At 41.4% G+C, this 15,169-nt stretch overlaps 1 protein-coding gene across 2 annotated transcripts in view; it reads left to right on the top strand.

Annotated features, from left to right (window-relative positions):
• Positions 1 to 15,169, top strand: part of DIAPH2 (diaphanous related formin 2) — a 353,946-nt gene that overhangs the window by 122,719 nt on the left and 216,058 nt on the right. For both annotated transcript variants that reach the window (XM_087727709.1, XM_087727708.1), the window contains 2 exons: positions 13,709 to 13,810; positions 14,690 to 14,784. In XM_087727709.1, coding sequence (XP_087583835.1) covers positions 13,709 to 13,810; positions 14,690 to 14,784 — 197 coding nt within the window. The remainder of the gene's footprint in view (positions 1 to 13,708; positions 13,811 to 14,689; positions 14,785 to 15,169) is intronic.

The following is a 15,169-nucleotide window of genomic DNA, read 5'->3' as shown; positions in this document are numbered from 1 at the left end:
TACTGCCTTAAAATGGCTTCTACTGTACAGTGCTGTGGAGTTGCCATGGTAACGGCTTTACAGTATTCCACAAGTGGGCTCCCTCTGGTAAGGGGGAAAATCCAACATTAGAAATTGTGGCAACATCCATGGAAGGAGGGTTGGGATAAATAAATATCCGGGCAGCACCGGGTTATCAGCAGACCCAAATGAAAAGAAATGGTTTTCTATGCCAGTCAACAAAGCAGCTGATTTTGCAATGTATTTTTTTCCCTCAGAAATACAGCATCAATCTTTCTAGGCTTCCTTAACTGTCCACGCCAGCCTTCTCGCTTCATCTTCCATGATTTTTCCCCCCTCTCTCAAGATTTAGCTGAAGGTCATGTCTTTGCAAAGAAGGGGAGTGGGATTTACTTGCAATCAAAGGATATTAATACTTTATTAGAGCCTGTCACTAGGATCATTCACAGCAATCTGTCAAGTTGGAAAGGAATTTGATTTCCCCCCCTTTTTTGTCTTCCTATTTTTCCTTTCCTTTTTCTTTCCTTTGTCCTCCCCACATCTGTGTTACTGTGTCAATCCGTTTTATTGAGGTTTTGATATATGGTGTTGTTTGAGCCAGTTGAAGTGTATTCATAAATTGTTGATTGTTGATTCTTCATTCATGGCTTTATTCAATCTGCTTTTAAAACCTCTGAAGGAGGGATAATCATGGGGTGTGGAGTTTTTTTGCCCATAAATTGTCTATTGTGTGGAAAGTAGACATCTCTTTCTAAGTAATCTCACCATGAAGAGAAACAGAATTTATGTCTTTGGAACCTGGAAAGGCAATAGGTATCTTAAACGAATTCGGTACTGCGGCCAAACGACAGGAACAGTACAATCCTGATTGGAACAAATGGTGGGAGAACACATTTTGTTTAAACCAGAATTGTTTCTCCTAGGCATAATCCCGGAGGGGTTTAAGAAAAATGCACTTTATCTAATTATACATGTACTAACTGCGGCACACATAACTTATGCGCAGTATTGGAACAATGAAAATATACCATCAGAGCTAGATATAATCAGAAAAAGTTTTGACCTGTGCAGAATCAGATAGGCTTACTCTTGAACTTAAAAATAAAGGGGAATCAGAATATTTTGGAGTCTGGAAGAGATTTTATGATTGGTATAGGACAAGGTGACAAGACTGGAACAAACTGTAAATACTGTGATTGGACAGAAGTAAGTAAGTAAGTAAGTAAAATCTTTATTACGGTCAAAGACCAGCAATACACATTAGTTTTTACACTATATTTTAAAAAAATACTAACATTAAAATATAATTTAAAAGTATTGACATTAAAAGTGGATAATAACATAATGGTCCACAGATTGTTAAAGGTATGTCCAGATAATTGGTACAAGATGGTACTATATTTTTGTAGCCAATTTTTTTTTTCTTATGGACATTGCAGCAGCACAGAACTTTGCCACTGCATACATGGTAACCAGGTTAGTGTCCTGGAGGAGAAAGCCTAGATAAAAATGGTCTGCCCTCCCTGGCAATCTCGCTAATAAGGGGAGAATATGTGCAGACCTACAAGCTCTGTATAGCTCGCAGTGTAATAGAACATGTGAATTATCTACCACTTCTCCTTTACCACATATACAAACCCGTTCTGCTATAGGTGTTCTCTTATACCTGCCCTGGAGGAGTGCTGAAGGAAGAATGTTAAATCTGGCTCTGAAGAAAGCTATTCTTTGTTTTGGGGAGATCAGGTCATTTAGATATCTTGCCGATTCCCACACACCCTGTTTCATTCTGGATTGGACAGAAGGATAGATAATATATTAAGTAGGCTAATAGTCAATGGATGAGGCTAATTGTATATAATGTGATTGTATGGTCACTTCGACTTTGCGGTACTGCTCTGTTTTAAAAGTAAAAACAATAAAATATATATTTTTAAAAATATAACGGTACTATATGTATCTAAAAAAAACAAACCACAGGGAGTCCTCAGGTCACAACTGAGGAGTTTGTGAATTTGTGGTCGCCAGGTAAGGTGTTTTTAAATGAGTTGCACCTGTCTTTATGGCATGGTTGTTGAGAGAATCACTGATTGTTAAGCAAATCTGGCTCTTCCCCCATTGACTTTGTTTGACAGAGGTCAGCTAGGAAGGTTAGCAATCACATAACTTTGGGACAGCTCAACCAGAGGTTGTATTTTGCCAGCTTGCACCGGTTTGGGAGACCTGGTAGTGGCAGCGGTGCGGGGCTCGCACCCTGACATCAACACAATAGCAATAGCAATAGCAGTGGACTTATATACCGCTTCATAGGCCTTTCAGGCCTCTCTAAGCGGTTTACAGAGAGCCAGCATATTGCCCCCAACAATCTGGGTCCTCATTTTACCCACCTCGGAAGGATGGAAGGCTGAGTCAACCCTGAGCCGGTGAGATTTGAACCGCTGACCTGCTGATCTAGCAGTAGCCTGCAGTGCTGCATTTAACCACTGTGCCACCTTGGCTCATACCAACCTTCTGCACATGCCAGAAGGGCACGCTCCCACTACCGAACCGGTAGCGAAGATAAGAGGATTTCATGCCTGAGTGCAACCATCATAGAAATACATGCCAGTTGCCAAGTGCCCATGTTTTGATCATGTGATGGTTACCACAGTTGTGAGTCTTTTTACAAGTCTTTTTACAAGTTACAAGGCCAGTGTAACTTCAAATGGTTACGGAGGCAGTGGCTTCAATCCTAGGTAGAGGCAGATATTTCTCTCTCTTGGCACATTGAAATTATATCTACTGAACAAAACTCCACCTTGGCGACATGAAAGGCATCTGGCCAGTAAACCCTCAACTCCATTCATTTGCCCAGACTCCAGCCTGCAAGGAATTATGGGCTCATTAAAAGACAATGATGATTGTAACTTCAAACAGTCACTAAATTAATGGTTGGAAATTGAGGATTGTGTAGTTATTAATCAGTTTAGTAATCAGTATAATCAGTAATCAGTAATCAGTATAATCATTAATTAGTTTAGAGGCAATGAAGGATCCTAGAGTATCTTAAGTTATATTTGCTGTTCTGGGCCTCTGTCTTTGTTTTTGTAGTTACGTATAGGTTTTATATTCAAAGGAAGAAAAGTTCGAGGCAGTTTTTTAATAGCAAAGATCTAAGTAACGCATTGCACCCATAAAATGCAGATTTTTCCCAACAGATGCCATATTATGATGACTTAATGCAAATCTGATAGCAAGTTAAATCAAAGTTTTTATGCAGAAGTAAGAAATTAACAATTTTTATTAGACTTACGCCCAAGCAGTATAGATTTTTCTGATTTTGTGCAGGCCAAAAACAGCTTTAACATCAAATGATTATACTCCTTTTGTTTCCTTATCTGGATAAATAGCTGATGAATAATTTCCTATTCCACATATACCCCCTTTGTACAAAAATGAGATGAAGCTTCTGAAATAATTATGGCAAAAGTAAGGGCTTTGTAGTTTCAGATAAATAGTTGAACTTTTTAATTCTTAATCTCATCCCCCCTTTTTCATATTTATCCCAGGTAGCCTATGCATATTTTATTAAAAGAAATAAGACCGGCTACAACCATCTTAATTTAATTTAAAGCTGAAACAACGTTCTCATATACATTTAAAAACAATATTATAATTTTTAAACCACTGAATAAGTAGTTCTTTGCACAGGAAGTTATGTTCAAAATGTTTATAATTTTCCTTTTCAACTTCTGAAAGACAGCAAAAGGCAATTGACTTCTTTGGCTCAAAATGTTTTTAGAGAGACATTTACTGAAATTTGAGCTGAGCGGATTTGGTGATTATCCTCTACGGTTGTGGAATGATGGCTTAACCTACCGACAAATTTTAGATTATTTTTATAAATCTAAATATGCTTTTTAGATATTGTAAAAGAGTTGTTAGTGAAGAAAAGGAACATCCAGGGGTCTGATTTTTGGGTTCTACGACTAGTACCCAATTGGATTTTAGTAAAAACAGGTTTATAAACTTGGTTATGTGTTGTGGCCCAGCAGGAGCCGTTGGAGCTGCCACCAGACTCCGATAGCAAGGGGCCATATGAGTCGGCTCTGGAGGATGTGGAGGACCCTGGACAGGGTTCCGACTCCGAGCAGGGCGCAGAGAGGCTGGTTGGTCACCAGGAGGCACCTGAGCCTTGGACCAGTGGGGAGGAGACAAGGGAGAATGAGCCGGAGGCCAGTAGTGAGTTGTTCCTGGATGCACGCCATCGAAGAGCTACTAGGCGTCAGAAACCATTACGCAATTACAGGAGGTAATTGCACTCAGCTGATGGTCATTAGGCTCCTCTCCAGACTATAAAAAGGCTACTTGTGCATATGCCCTCTTTGCAGAAGTCAACACAGAATTGAATGTTGGAGAACTTTGTGTGAGCTTGGCAAGCTGGATTGCTACCAAGCCTTATCTGTGTTTATTGCTGCCCAAGGTTGTCTGTGCCAGGTTGCTGCCAAGGACCTGTTTGTCTGTTAATTAAATGCCGTAATTTATCTCTGGCTCGGAGTGTGCTTTGGTGTGGAACGAAGAGCGTCAGGACAGTTATGTTAACAGTGGCTTCCAGTATCACTATAGGTCAGTGACAGCTAACCTTTTTGTCCTTTATGGGCACACATGCCCACACCCATAATGCAATGCTCTCTATACCCCCACCCCCCGGGCATCAGAGGTGGGTTCCTAACAGGTCGCACCTATTCGGTAGAATCGGTTTGTCAAATCTACCGAACCGGTTAGAAGAGGTTCCACCAGTGGACCCAGAAAGCAGGCCACACCTACAGAAGAAGTTCCAAATTTTTTTTGAAAACCACCACTGCTGTGCATGCATATGTGACCCCCACCCTGCACTCCCACTGCCCCCCGCCCCCGTGATGGCATAGGTTTGCCATCGACTTACAACAGACCATCTCTCTCCCAACATTGTGCTTACAACCTCTTTTGGTCACAACTAGGGAATTCTGGGAGTTGAGGTCCACACATCTTAAAGTTGCGGAGTTTGAAAAACATTAATTTGGCATGTTTCTCCTGAACATTTTGCCAGCCTGACAAACAAAACACTTCAACAAATAAATAAGAGGCCGGTTGAGGTCTGTGCTGTGTTTTTCACACACATCCCACCCGCTCAGGTACCTACACGCTTTGAATTCGGAGAAAAATCATCATTGCCGAAGTATTAAGTGCTTTATAAAAAAAAAAAATACCGTTGGATTTCTTTACGTGTCATCCTGAAGATGAATTTAATTGTTGGAGGAAATGAATGAATTTGTATCCAGGCAACCTAATGGGGAAGGCGACATCTGCTTAAATATGGTATTGAATAATGTTAAAAAGACTAATAGTAAAAATTAAAATAAAATCCTTCTCCCTTTTTAAGTAGAGAAATAAAACGCGAAGAACACTATGTTTTCTGTTTCATTTCCTCTGCAAACTACAACTAGTTGCAAATGTTTGGTTGTTTTCCTGTCTTTAATTAAGTGTGGGAAAAACATCATGACTGAGACATACCTTGCTCATTTGTTCGATACAGTGTTTTATAACTTCATAAGAACAAAATGTAGAGTTGACAATCACCTGGAGGAAGCTTAAAGTAGTGAAGAACTGACCTCGGGTTATTACACTCTCGGTACTTCAGTTGCAGGGAGATTTCATCATGCAGCATTAGCTACAGCGTTCCATAGATAGAGCTCTGCGTTGCTGCGTTGTGAGATGACGTGGCCACAGGTTCTCTGCTGAGGATGGTTGCCACCATAGTACCCTAACTTCCCTTTGGCATCCCTTGGTGTGTGTAGACGACACAGAAAAGTTTCGAGACATTGAACTTCGTCTGAAAGTTGTTCAAGCAAGTGAAGTGGAGTGAATTATCGGATCGTGGCAAAGCAGGAGCTGAACAGTTGCAGATAGGTGAATAGGAGAACTTGTTCTTCTGTGGATCCAAAAGGGGTACCTAGGTGCTCCCATGTTACACCCCTTTTACGCGGCCTGCACTGGTTGCCGGTTGTCTTCCGGGTACGATTCAAGGTACTAATTATGACCTTTAAAGTGCTCCATGGCTTAGGCCCAGGACACCTGCGAGACCACCTACTGCCACCGGTAGCCTCCCACTGTCCAGTGCAATCCCACAGAGTTGGCCTCCTTAGGATGCCGTTTCCCAGACAGTGTCAGCTAGCGACCCCCAGGGGGAGAGCCTTCTCTGTGGGAGCGCCTTCCCTCTGGAATGAGCTGCCCTCGGAGCTTCGTATAATCCCCGACTTCTGGTCCTTCCGACGCGCCCTAAAAAGTTGGCTTTTCCAGCGAGCCAGCCTGGCCTGAATAAAATAAAATAAATGATTGATTATTGTTAACTTTAATCGAATTTTAAATGTTATTGTTAATCTTAATTGGGTTTGTTTTTTGGATACTCTATCTAATTTTTTTTTAACTTTTGTAATATGTTTTTTTTTAAAAAATGTACATTGCCCTGAGTCCTTGGGAGAAGGACGGCATATAAATCCAACAAACAAACAAACAAACAAACAAACGTAAATCAGAGTCTAAGGCAAAGCATTGCGCAAAGTTCCAATTTATTAAAAGAGCCGTGTTGGCACATCTGGGAAAACCCAAATTCGAATTCCTAGTTTTCTCCATCTAGTTGAAAGTTCAAGATTTCGCCCCCACACCCACAAGTCCATCACACGATCCAATCTTCCACTGTCATGCTGGCAGTTCCACCCATCCAGTTCCGGTTGGGTGCAAAGACAAAGGATGACCTTGGTTTTCTAGGAAGAATTTTGTTATGGCTACATCGCATCTCACGCCTTAACACTCCCCCCTCCCATTTTCCCACAATAGAAAATGCATAGCAGAATAATAGAAAGTGTGGCAGGCCAAAGATCTAAAAGAAAAGATGGCTGCATCCACCACATCCCATCATAATTTTAAAACAGTTGATTCGAGCAGATGGGCCTTCGGTATTAATAACTCAGGTTCCACCTCTGATAGTAGCCTCTACTGCATACAAGTAGTCCTCAAATTATAATCACATTTGGGATCAGAATTTCTGTCGCTAAGCACGGAGGTTTTTAAGTGAGCCATACTCCACTTTAGGACCTTTTTGACATGGTGGTTGTGTGAACCGCAGCATTTGTTAAGTCAATCGTCTGCTCGTTAAGCGAATCCATCTTCTCCCATTGACTTTGCTTTTTTGGAAGCTGGCTGGCAAGTCTGCAAATAGTGATCATGTCATCCTGCAACCGTCATTAAAACATGCCAGTTGCCAAGTCCCCAGATGTTGATCATGTGACTGTAGGAATGTTGCAAGGACCCATCATAAGTAACTTTTTTCCAGTGCCATCGTAACTTCAATCCCTAAACATGATTCTGTAATTATTTGTAATTTTGTTTTTGGCGGTGGTGGTGGGATGGATGGATGGATTAGTACAGGGGTGTCAAACTGTATATCACTGAGGGCCGCAGTTGGTGGCTTGGATGAACATGGCCGGGTGGGCATGGCCAGCTTGACTCACTTGTGTCAGGGGCGCCTCTGGTGGCCCGAACGCTCTGCCGGTGAAAATTGTCTCCCAAGCTCCATTTTCAGCTGCGACGGCCTCCTGCAATCCTCTGCCAGTGAAAATGGAGTTCGGGAGGGTCCTCCCGAGTTCCGTTTTTGCTGGGAGAGGCACTGCGGGCCGGTCCTTTCCAGGGTGGCCACGTGGGCCAGATCTAAGCACCCCAGGGGGCTGGATGCTGCCCCTGGGCCTTGAGTTTGACACCCCTGACTTGGGAGTAAGGCCACAGGTGGCTTTAGTTACTGTGTGTGTCTTTTAAGTATAAGTGAAGCAATTGTATTTTCAGAACTATAGGAGACATCTACAAATTAATTAATAATAGTGCTGAGGTTTACATTTTCAACATGAACAATGGGCTTCTGGGGAACAGAATTTTGTGTGTGCATGTGTGTGAAAATAATCACTTTGCTTGTAGGAAAATGTGCAGGCACATTATCCTGTGCACCTAGAACTGGCTGCAGTTGTGTTGTCCTTGTTGTTGTTGTTGTTTTCCTGTTAAAAACAATAAAACAATATAACCCCCTCACACATACATTTCTTCCGTGTCAAAGAGCATAGTCTATCAAGAAAATCTTATTAAGGTGTCAGCATTTCCAATGAATATTTCAGCACAGATGCGATATATCTTGAATACGGTAGCTCTCTTAGCATCAGTGTCAACTTTACTAAGAGGGGGAATTATTTCTCAGACAAAGTAGCATAAATATTGCAAGTGGTTGGAGCTACGGAGAGATGGAGTCTCTAGAGTCACTTGCTTTATTCTAGTTTTCAATAAAAAAAAAAAGCTGCACTGAAGTTTCCTTGAAAAGGGAAGCAGATTTTATAAGTGGACTTCTCTGGATTTTTTCTAAAGCATTGAAATAACATAATTATGCAAAAATGCACTAAAAACTTTATTGTCCTTTTTGGAGCAACTGTAAAACAGGCTTTTGAAACCACTGGATTGGAAATTTGCTTTCTGGTAAAACGTTAGCAAGATTTTATGATAATGAATAGGCAGTGTTCGCTTGTAACACTTGCTTATCCTTGTACTGTTCTGACCTAGGCTTCACCACATCACGAAATAGACTCCTTGATCCCAAAAATCCTACCCCTTTTTATTTGGCTAATGTGAATTCCTAGCATTCACATCCAACAAAGTCCCGGCAAACAGTCTTTCAAGGGTGAATTGCAAACACAGACCTTATCAGTCCTTGGATAGTTGCCAGGTCGACAGCTTCTTGACGCAACGCTGTACAAGGAAATACTTGGCAAGGACTCTCTCAGACAAGCAAATCTTCACACTAACAAATTGTCTCTTGCAAACACCACTCCCCTTTTGCTCCTATTTATTCCCTATGGGAGGGGCCATTCACCATACACCTGTGGCCTTACTCCCAAGTCAACCCCTGTTCTTTAGCTGTTCCCTTTGTCTGGCAACTCTGTGCAAGCGCACATTGGGAACAGGCTCCAGCTGTTTGTCTGCCTCACTGATGTCTGACTCTGAAGGCAGGTGATAAACGGCATACGACCCTGGCCGCCCCTCTGCCTCTGATGCAGAGCCCTCATCAGAGCCTTCCCCAGACTCCAGGACTGGCCCATGTTCCTCCCCAACCTCCTCACTGTCCGAGTCTGCCGCCAGCTCCACTGGCCGCTGGTGGACCACAACATGTACCAAGCTATGTGTGAGCCACCCTAGAAGATCAAGAACTACTTAAGAAAAGTGCAAGAATGAGTACAGATAGTCCTTGTGCTATGACCACGGTTGAGCCCAAAATTTATGTCGGTCAGTGAGATGTATGTTAAGTAAGCCTCATTTTACAACTTTCCTTGCCTTGATGGTTAAGTGAATCATTGTAGTTGTTAAATTAGTAAGATGGTCGTTAAGTGAATTTGACTTCTCCCTTGACTTTGTTCATGAGAAGGAGGCAAAAGGAGATCGTGTGACTCTTAAATATGACCAAGCGACTGAATGTTGATCATGTGGCCACAGTGATGCCGCAGTGGTCGTAAAGTGTGAACCAAATGGTCAGGAGTCCTTGCAACTTTGAACAGTCACTAAATGAACTGTTTTAAGTTGAGGACTGGGTAAATGTAAAAGTTCCCCTCGCACAGATGTGCTAGTCCTTCCTGACTCTAGAGCCAGTGTTGTCTGAAGACATCTCCGTGGTCATGTGGCCAGCATGACTAAACGCCGAAGGCGCATGGAACTCTGTTACTTTCCCACCAAAGATGGTTCCTATTTTTTCTACTTGCATTTTTACATGCTTTCAAACTGCTAGTTTGGCAGAAGTTGGGACAAGTAACGGGAGCTCACGCCATTGTGTGGCGCTTGGGATTCGAACCGCCGAACTGCCAACCTTTTGATCGACAAGCTCAGTGTCTTAGCCACTGAGCCACCATATCCCTTAAGTCGAGGTCTATCTGTACATAAAAACCTGGATGTTCATTTAAAGAATTTGAAACCCCCAAGATAAGAGCTGGGAGCATCATTTTCTATTAAATGTTAGCAGGTGTTTGTGGAAAATTAATGTATGCAACTCTTAGTCTTCTGTTAAAGGATTTATTCTATAAAGTACCTTCCCAGGGGAAGCTGAGTCAACACATCTAATCATTGGTTTAGAGAGGTGTCTCCTTTGCTTAGCCCAAAAGCATGTTGTGCTGTTGTGTAACTTAACATTACTTTGTGTCTCTGCGTGTATAATTTTTAATGTTTAAGTCAACATGAATGTTCCTTAAACAAAAAAAGACAGGCTGTGCACATATTAATTAAATGAAAAAAGAAAGTGATGCTACGTACGCACACTTGGAGAAGGTGAAAAGGAGAAATGTTAAATTTCCTTTAATTAAATGACTGATGCAATGATTTTGTATGATTAAACTTGGGGGACTCATGGAATTAAGATTTATCGGTGATCTGTTAGTCTTCCAGAAAATATTTTTTGGCTTGTTGATTTGTACTGAGAGGTGATTATTAGTATGGAAGCTAATCTTTTCCTACTTAGGAATGGTCAGTTAGATGGCACACTTTCTAGGCATTCATGTAAATATGAGTCATTTACCATGAGATTGTGTAGTTTTGGTCACCACGATGTAAAAAAAGATGTTGAGACTCTAGAAAGAGTTCAGAAAAGAGCGACAAAGATGATTAGGGAACTGGAGGCTAAAACATAAAGAAAGGTTGATGGAACTGGGTATGTCTAGTCTGATGACAAGATGGACTAGGGGAGACATGATATCAGTGTTCCAATATCTCAGAGGCTGCCGCAAAGAAGAGGGAGTCAAGCTATTCTCCAAAGCACCAGAAGGCAGGACAAGAAGCAATGGGTAGAAACTAATCAAGGAGAGAAGCAACCTAGAACTAAGGAGAAATTTGCTGACAGAAAAATTAACCAGTGGAAAAACTTGCCTCCCTCCAGAAATTGTGGGTGCTCCATCACTGGAGGTTATTAAGAAGAGACTGGGAAGCCACTTGTCTGAGATGGTAAAGGTTCTCCTGCTTGAGCAGAGGGCTGGACTAAAAGACCTCCAAGGTTCCTTCCAGCTCTATTCTATTCTTCTTGGCAAAGACCAAAACAGTCAAAGGGGATCAAACCAGTCAATCCGAAAGCAAATCAACCCTGACTGTCCTTTGAAAGGACAGGTAGTGAAGCTGAAGCCCAAATAGTTTGGCCACCAAATGAGAAAAGACTCGTTGGAGAGATCTCTGATGTTGGGAAAGTTGCCTCCAAGGTCCCTTCCAACTCTGTTATTCTATTCTACTCTCAATGTTAGTGCAATTTGTTGTGTAAAAATAGACAAGACAGAATTGAAAAGGCTTGATGGCTTGGGCCAAGGATACTTGAGGAACTATCTTGTCCTATTCACATCATCCAGTGGTGGGTTTCTATTTATTTTTTACTAAGGGTTCACTCATGTGTGCGTGCACACTCGGGCACATGCGTTACACTTCTGCGTAGAAGCATCCTGGCGGGTGGGTGGAGCCTCCTGCTTCCACCACTACCGGTTTGCCCAATCCGGGCAGAACCAGCAGAAACCCACCTCTCACATCATCCTGTCCTACCCACCCAGTTTGGCAGGGAAGGTAGGTTGCAGGTCTGGTTGGTAAAGAATTTTGATTGTCAGGAGAGTTTTGAGAACAAACAGGTTTTTGAAAAAAACACAAGTGTGCTGTGTATACCACCTTGAGCTCAGAGAAGAGCCTTTGATATATCAAGATATTTTTTTGCAGTACAATTTTGCACCCAAGGGTGAGGTTTTTACCCTTTAAAATTCCTTATTCAAGCATTTTATCCTGTAGTCTTTACCTTGTCGCCACCGGTGTTCAATATTTTGCTTTGTCTTAACATTATAACTGTTAAATTGTGTAGAGGTAATGTTTAATGGAGATCAGTAATTGAGTTAATGATCAGGTGTGAGAGTACATTAAGTAGAATGCAGCTGTTCATTTTCAAAACCCATGTGTTTCCAGATTTTGGGATAGGCTAATAGTGAAGTTTTAGTTAATTAAGTCTCTCAACCATTGCAACCTTCTTTTGGGTTTTCCTTGTCACCAGAACAACTGGCTGCGTTTAATTTCCTCTACCGTTCTCGTTCACGTTGTCAAATGTCATTGTTACAAGTGCAGGTATAAAGCAGGTGTCACAATAAAATTATCCTTTCCCGGGGATCCATTAATTTCAGGGATAGTCAGTACGATAGCCTCCTCAGCTTTCTCCTCAGCTGCACATGGAGCTCATCACATAAGCATAATCTGGAAAACAATCTCTTGCAGCATGTTGCATCAGCTCTTTCTCTCCGGCTTGAATAAACAAACACGTGAGGGCTCACAAAATAGATCGCCGTCTTCACCGAAAACAAAATCTCGGTTGCTTACCAACAGGTTTAATATAGACACTTCGGTTTTTATTTTGTTTTGTGGAGTGTTTAACTCTGCCTTCTCCGACACCTGTAGCTCCTTCCCAGCTCCCTTGGCTGGGTTTTAAATTAACCTGCCAGGATTGTGGAATAAATCAAACACAATTTGGTGTTGTTGTGTTGGATGCAAACCAGTAGGAGGCCCTAACATGCTGAGAAAGAAATTGTGGGTCTTGGAGACAACCAGTTGTGTAGGGCCAAGATGATGCAAAGTCTTTTTTTCTAATTGGTTGAAACTCTAAATTTATTTATTTTTATTTATTTGGTTTGTCAAACATATACAAGATAACAGGTATAAGTATAAACATGGACATGAACAAAGGGAATGAGTACAAATAAATGGGGACAGGGACGGTAGGGGGCACATATGCACGCCCCCTTGACGGACCTCTTAGGAATGGGGTGAGATCCACGGTAGACAGTTTAATAGCAATAGCAATAGCAGTTAGACTTATATACCGCTTCATAGGGCTTTCAGCCCTCTCTAAGCGGTTTACAGAGTCAGCATATCGCCCCCACAGTCTGGGTCCTCATTTCACCCACCTCGGAAGGATGGAAGGCTGAGTCAACCTTGAGCCGGTGAGATTTGAACCACTGAACTGCAGATAACAGTCAGCTGAAGTGGCCTGCAGTACTGCGCCCTAACCACTGCGCCACCTCGGCTGTGCCCTAACCACTGTGCCACCTCGGCTCTTTAAGGTTGAAGCTGTGGCGGTTTGAGGATGTAACAACGGAGTCAGGTAGAGCGTTCCAGGCGTTGACCACTCTGTTGCTGAAGTCATATTTTCTGCAGTCGAGTTTGAAACGGTTTACCTTGAGTTTGTACCTATTGTTTGCCCGCGTATTATTGATGTTGAAGCTGAAGAAATCGTTGACAGGTAGGACGTTGTAGCAGACAATTTTGTGTACTATGCTTAGGTCAGACTGTAGGCAGCGTAGTTCCAGGTTGTCGAAGCCCAAAGTTTCGAGCCTTGTTGCATAAGGGATTCTATTGTGAGCATTGTTGTTGCACAACTGTAGCCCAGCCTTATCAAAATCATCTTTTCAATCCCAAAACAAAATTCAAATGTTACTCTTTGTGTGTCTTAATCCCATTCTTTTTAACATGCACATTCACTTGATATTTTTTTGTTCTTTTAATTAAGCAAGATCTTAAGAAAATGTAGAAAACCAACTCTGGCATTTTAAAGGTTTCTGTGTATGTAAATAATCAAGGACTTTTTTTTTTTTTTTTTGCTTTGTAGTGAAAAAGACGGTGGAGAATGTGGAGGAGAAGAAGATAACGATGCCCAAGAAGAAAGTGAAAGAATTAAGAATATTGGATGGGAAGACTGCCCAAAATTTGTGTATGTAATATAGTCATTTTATCCAGGGCTCATTTGAATATATTTTTTTCCCCTTCAGCCTTTTCAAAAATAATATAAAGAATAGATTTATCATTTAATATTTAGAAGTAAATTATTATAGGAATGGATTATATTGTCTCCTCGGCCCTTGTTTTCATTAGCAGTATCCTGTGGAGATACCATTTCTTCAGCAGAAATGGATGACAAGAGATATGTAACAAAGCTCTGTTTTGATGGGTTGTTCCTTCATTAGGATCTGGGTTCAGTTTGATGGTGGTGTTTTCTTTCATAAATCTAAGAATTAAAGTGTTAGAACTTAACTGTATTAACATTATACACAGAAAGAGACAGGGAGGGAAGGAGGGAGGTACTTTGGTACTAATCGTTAACTGGTTCCAGGAGATGTGATGAGTACCCAAAATGGTGAGTACCAAACAATTTTTCCCACAAGAAATAATGTAAGAAAGTCACAAGCTAACAGCAATAAGTTCCAGCTTGTGCTTTTACTACTAAACAAACAATGAGTATTGGAACAAACGTCAACACGTGTTGAGTGCCAAATTGGATCATTTTAAAAACAGTTGAATATCAAGGTATCACACCCACACACAACACAAAATCAGTATTTTCAGATATTGTATATCTGTCCCCAGACTTGTACCATGTTGCCTACATTTCTAGGTTATATTTTTATCCTTCACACCACAACTTCATTGTATAAAATGGTGTTTTATTTCATACAATGCAGTACAATGCATAAAATAGGTATAAACCTGTCTTCAGATTACGAGTCGATAAAATCCATGCGTTTCACCATAAAATATACAAGAGGCATTCATTTAATGTCCTCTCTCAAATTATGATGGTGTGTCATTTCAGCTATTTTCCTGGGATCTTTCCGCATGCCTTACGAAGAAATAAAGCACATTATATTAGAAGTGGATGAAGCAAAACTAAGTGAAGCATTAATTCAGGTAAGTTATGATGCCATTTTCTTTGAATCAAATTTAACTCTCTTATGAAGCTGTGTGAACATCTCAAGCTGGTTGTGGGGTTTGCATCCAATGTCAAAATTATATGCTTTAACGTCGGAGGAGTGTTTAAAATTCGATTTATGTCCAAAGTAATATGCTGAAAGCCTTCAATGATGCTGATCCTTAAAAATGGGGAGGGAGAATTCCAGCTGATGCACATGGATGAGATGTTCCTAGCAGGGAACAAAAGGACCACATCAGTGGTGAAATTCAATTTTTTTTGTGACCCGACAAATGTGCGCATGACAAAGCGCGCCGACAAAACCACGGCGCAAAACCCACAACGTCATCAATGTGCCGACAACAGCGCGCCGACAACAGCGCA

The sequence above is a fragment of the Thamnophis sirtalis genome, unplaced genomic scaffold (genome assembly GCF_051295495.1).
Source record: "Thamnophis sirtalis isolate CommonGarterSnake01/CBP01778 unplaced genomic scaffold, rThaSir2_p1.2 scaffold_13, whole genome shotgun sequence".
NCBI lineage: Eukaryota > Metazoa > Chordata > Lepidosauria > Squamata > Natricidae > Thamnophis > Thamnophis sirtalis.
This window is presented reverse-complemented; position numbering and strand designations above follow the sequence as displayed.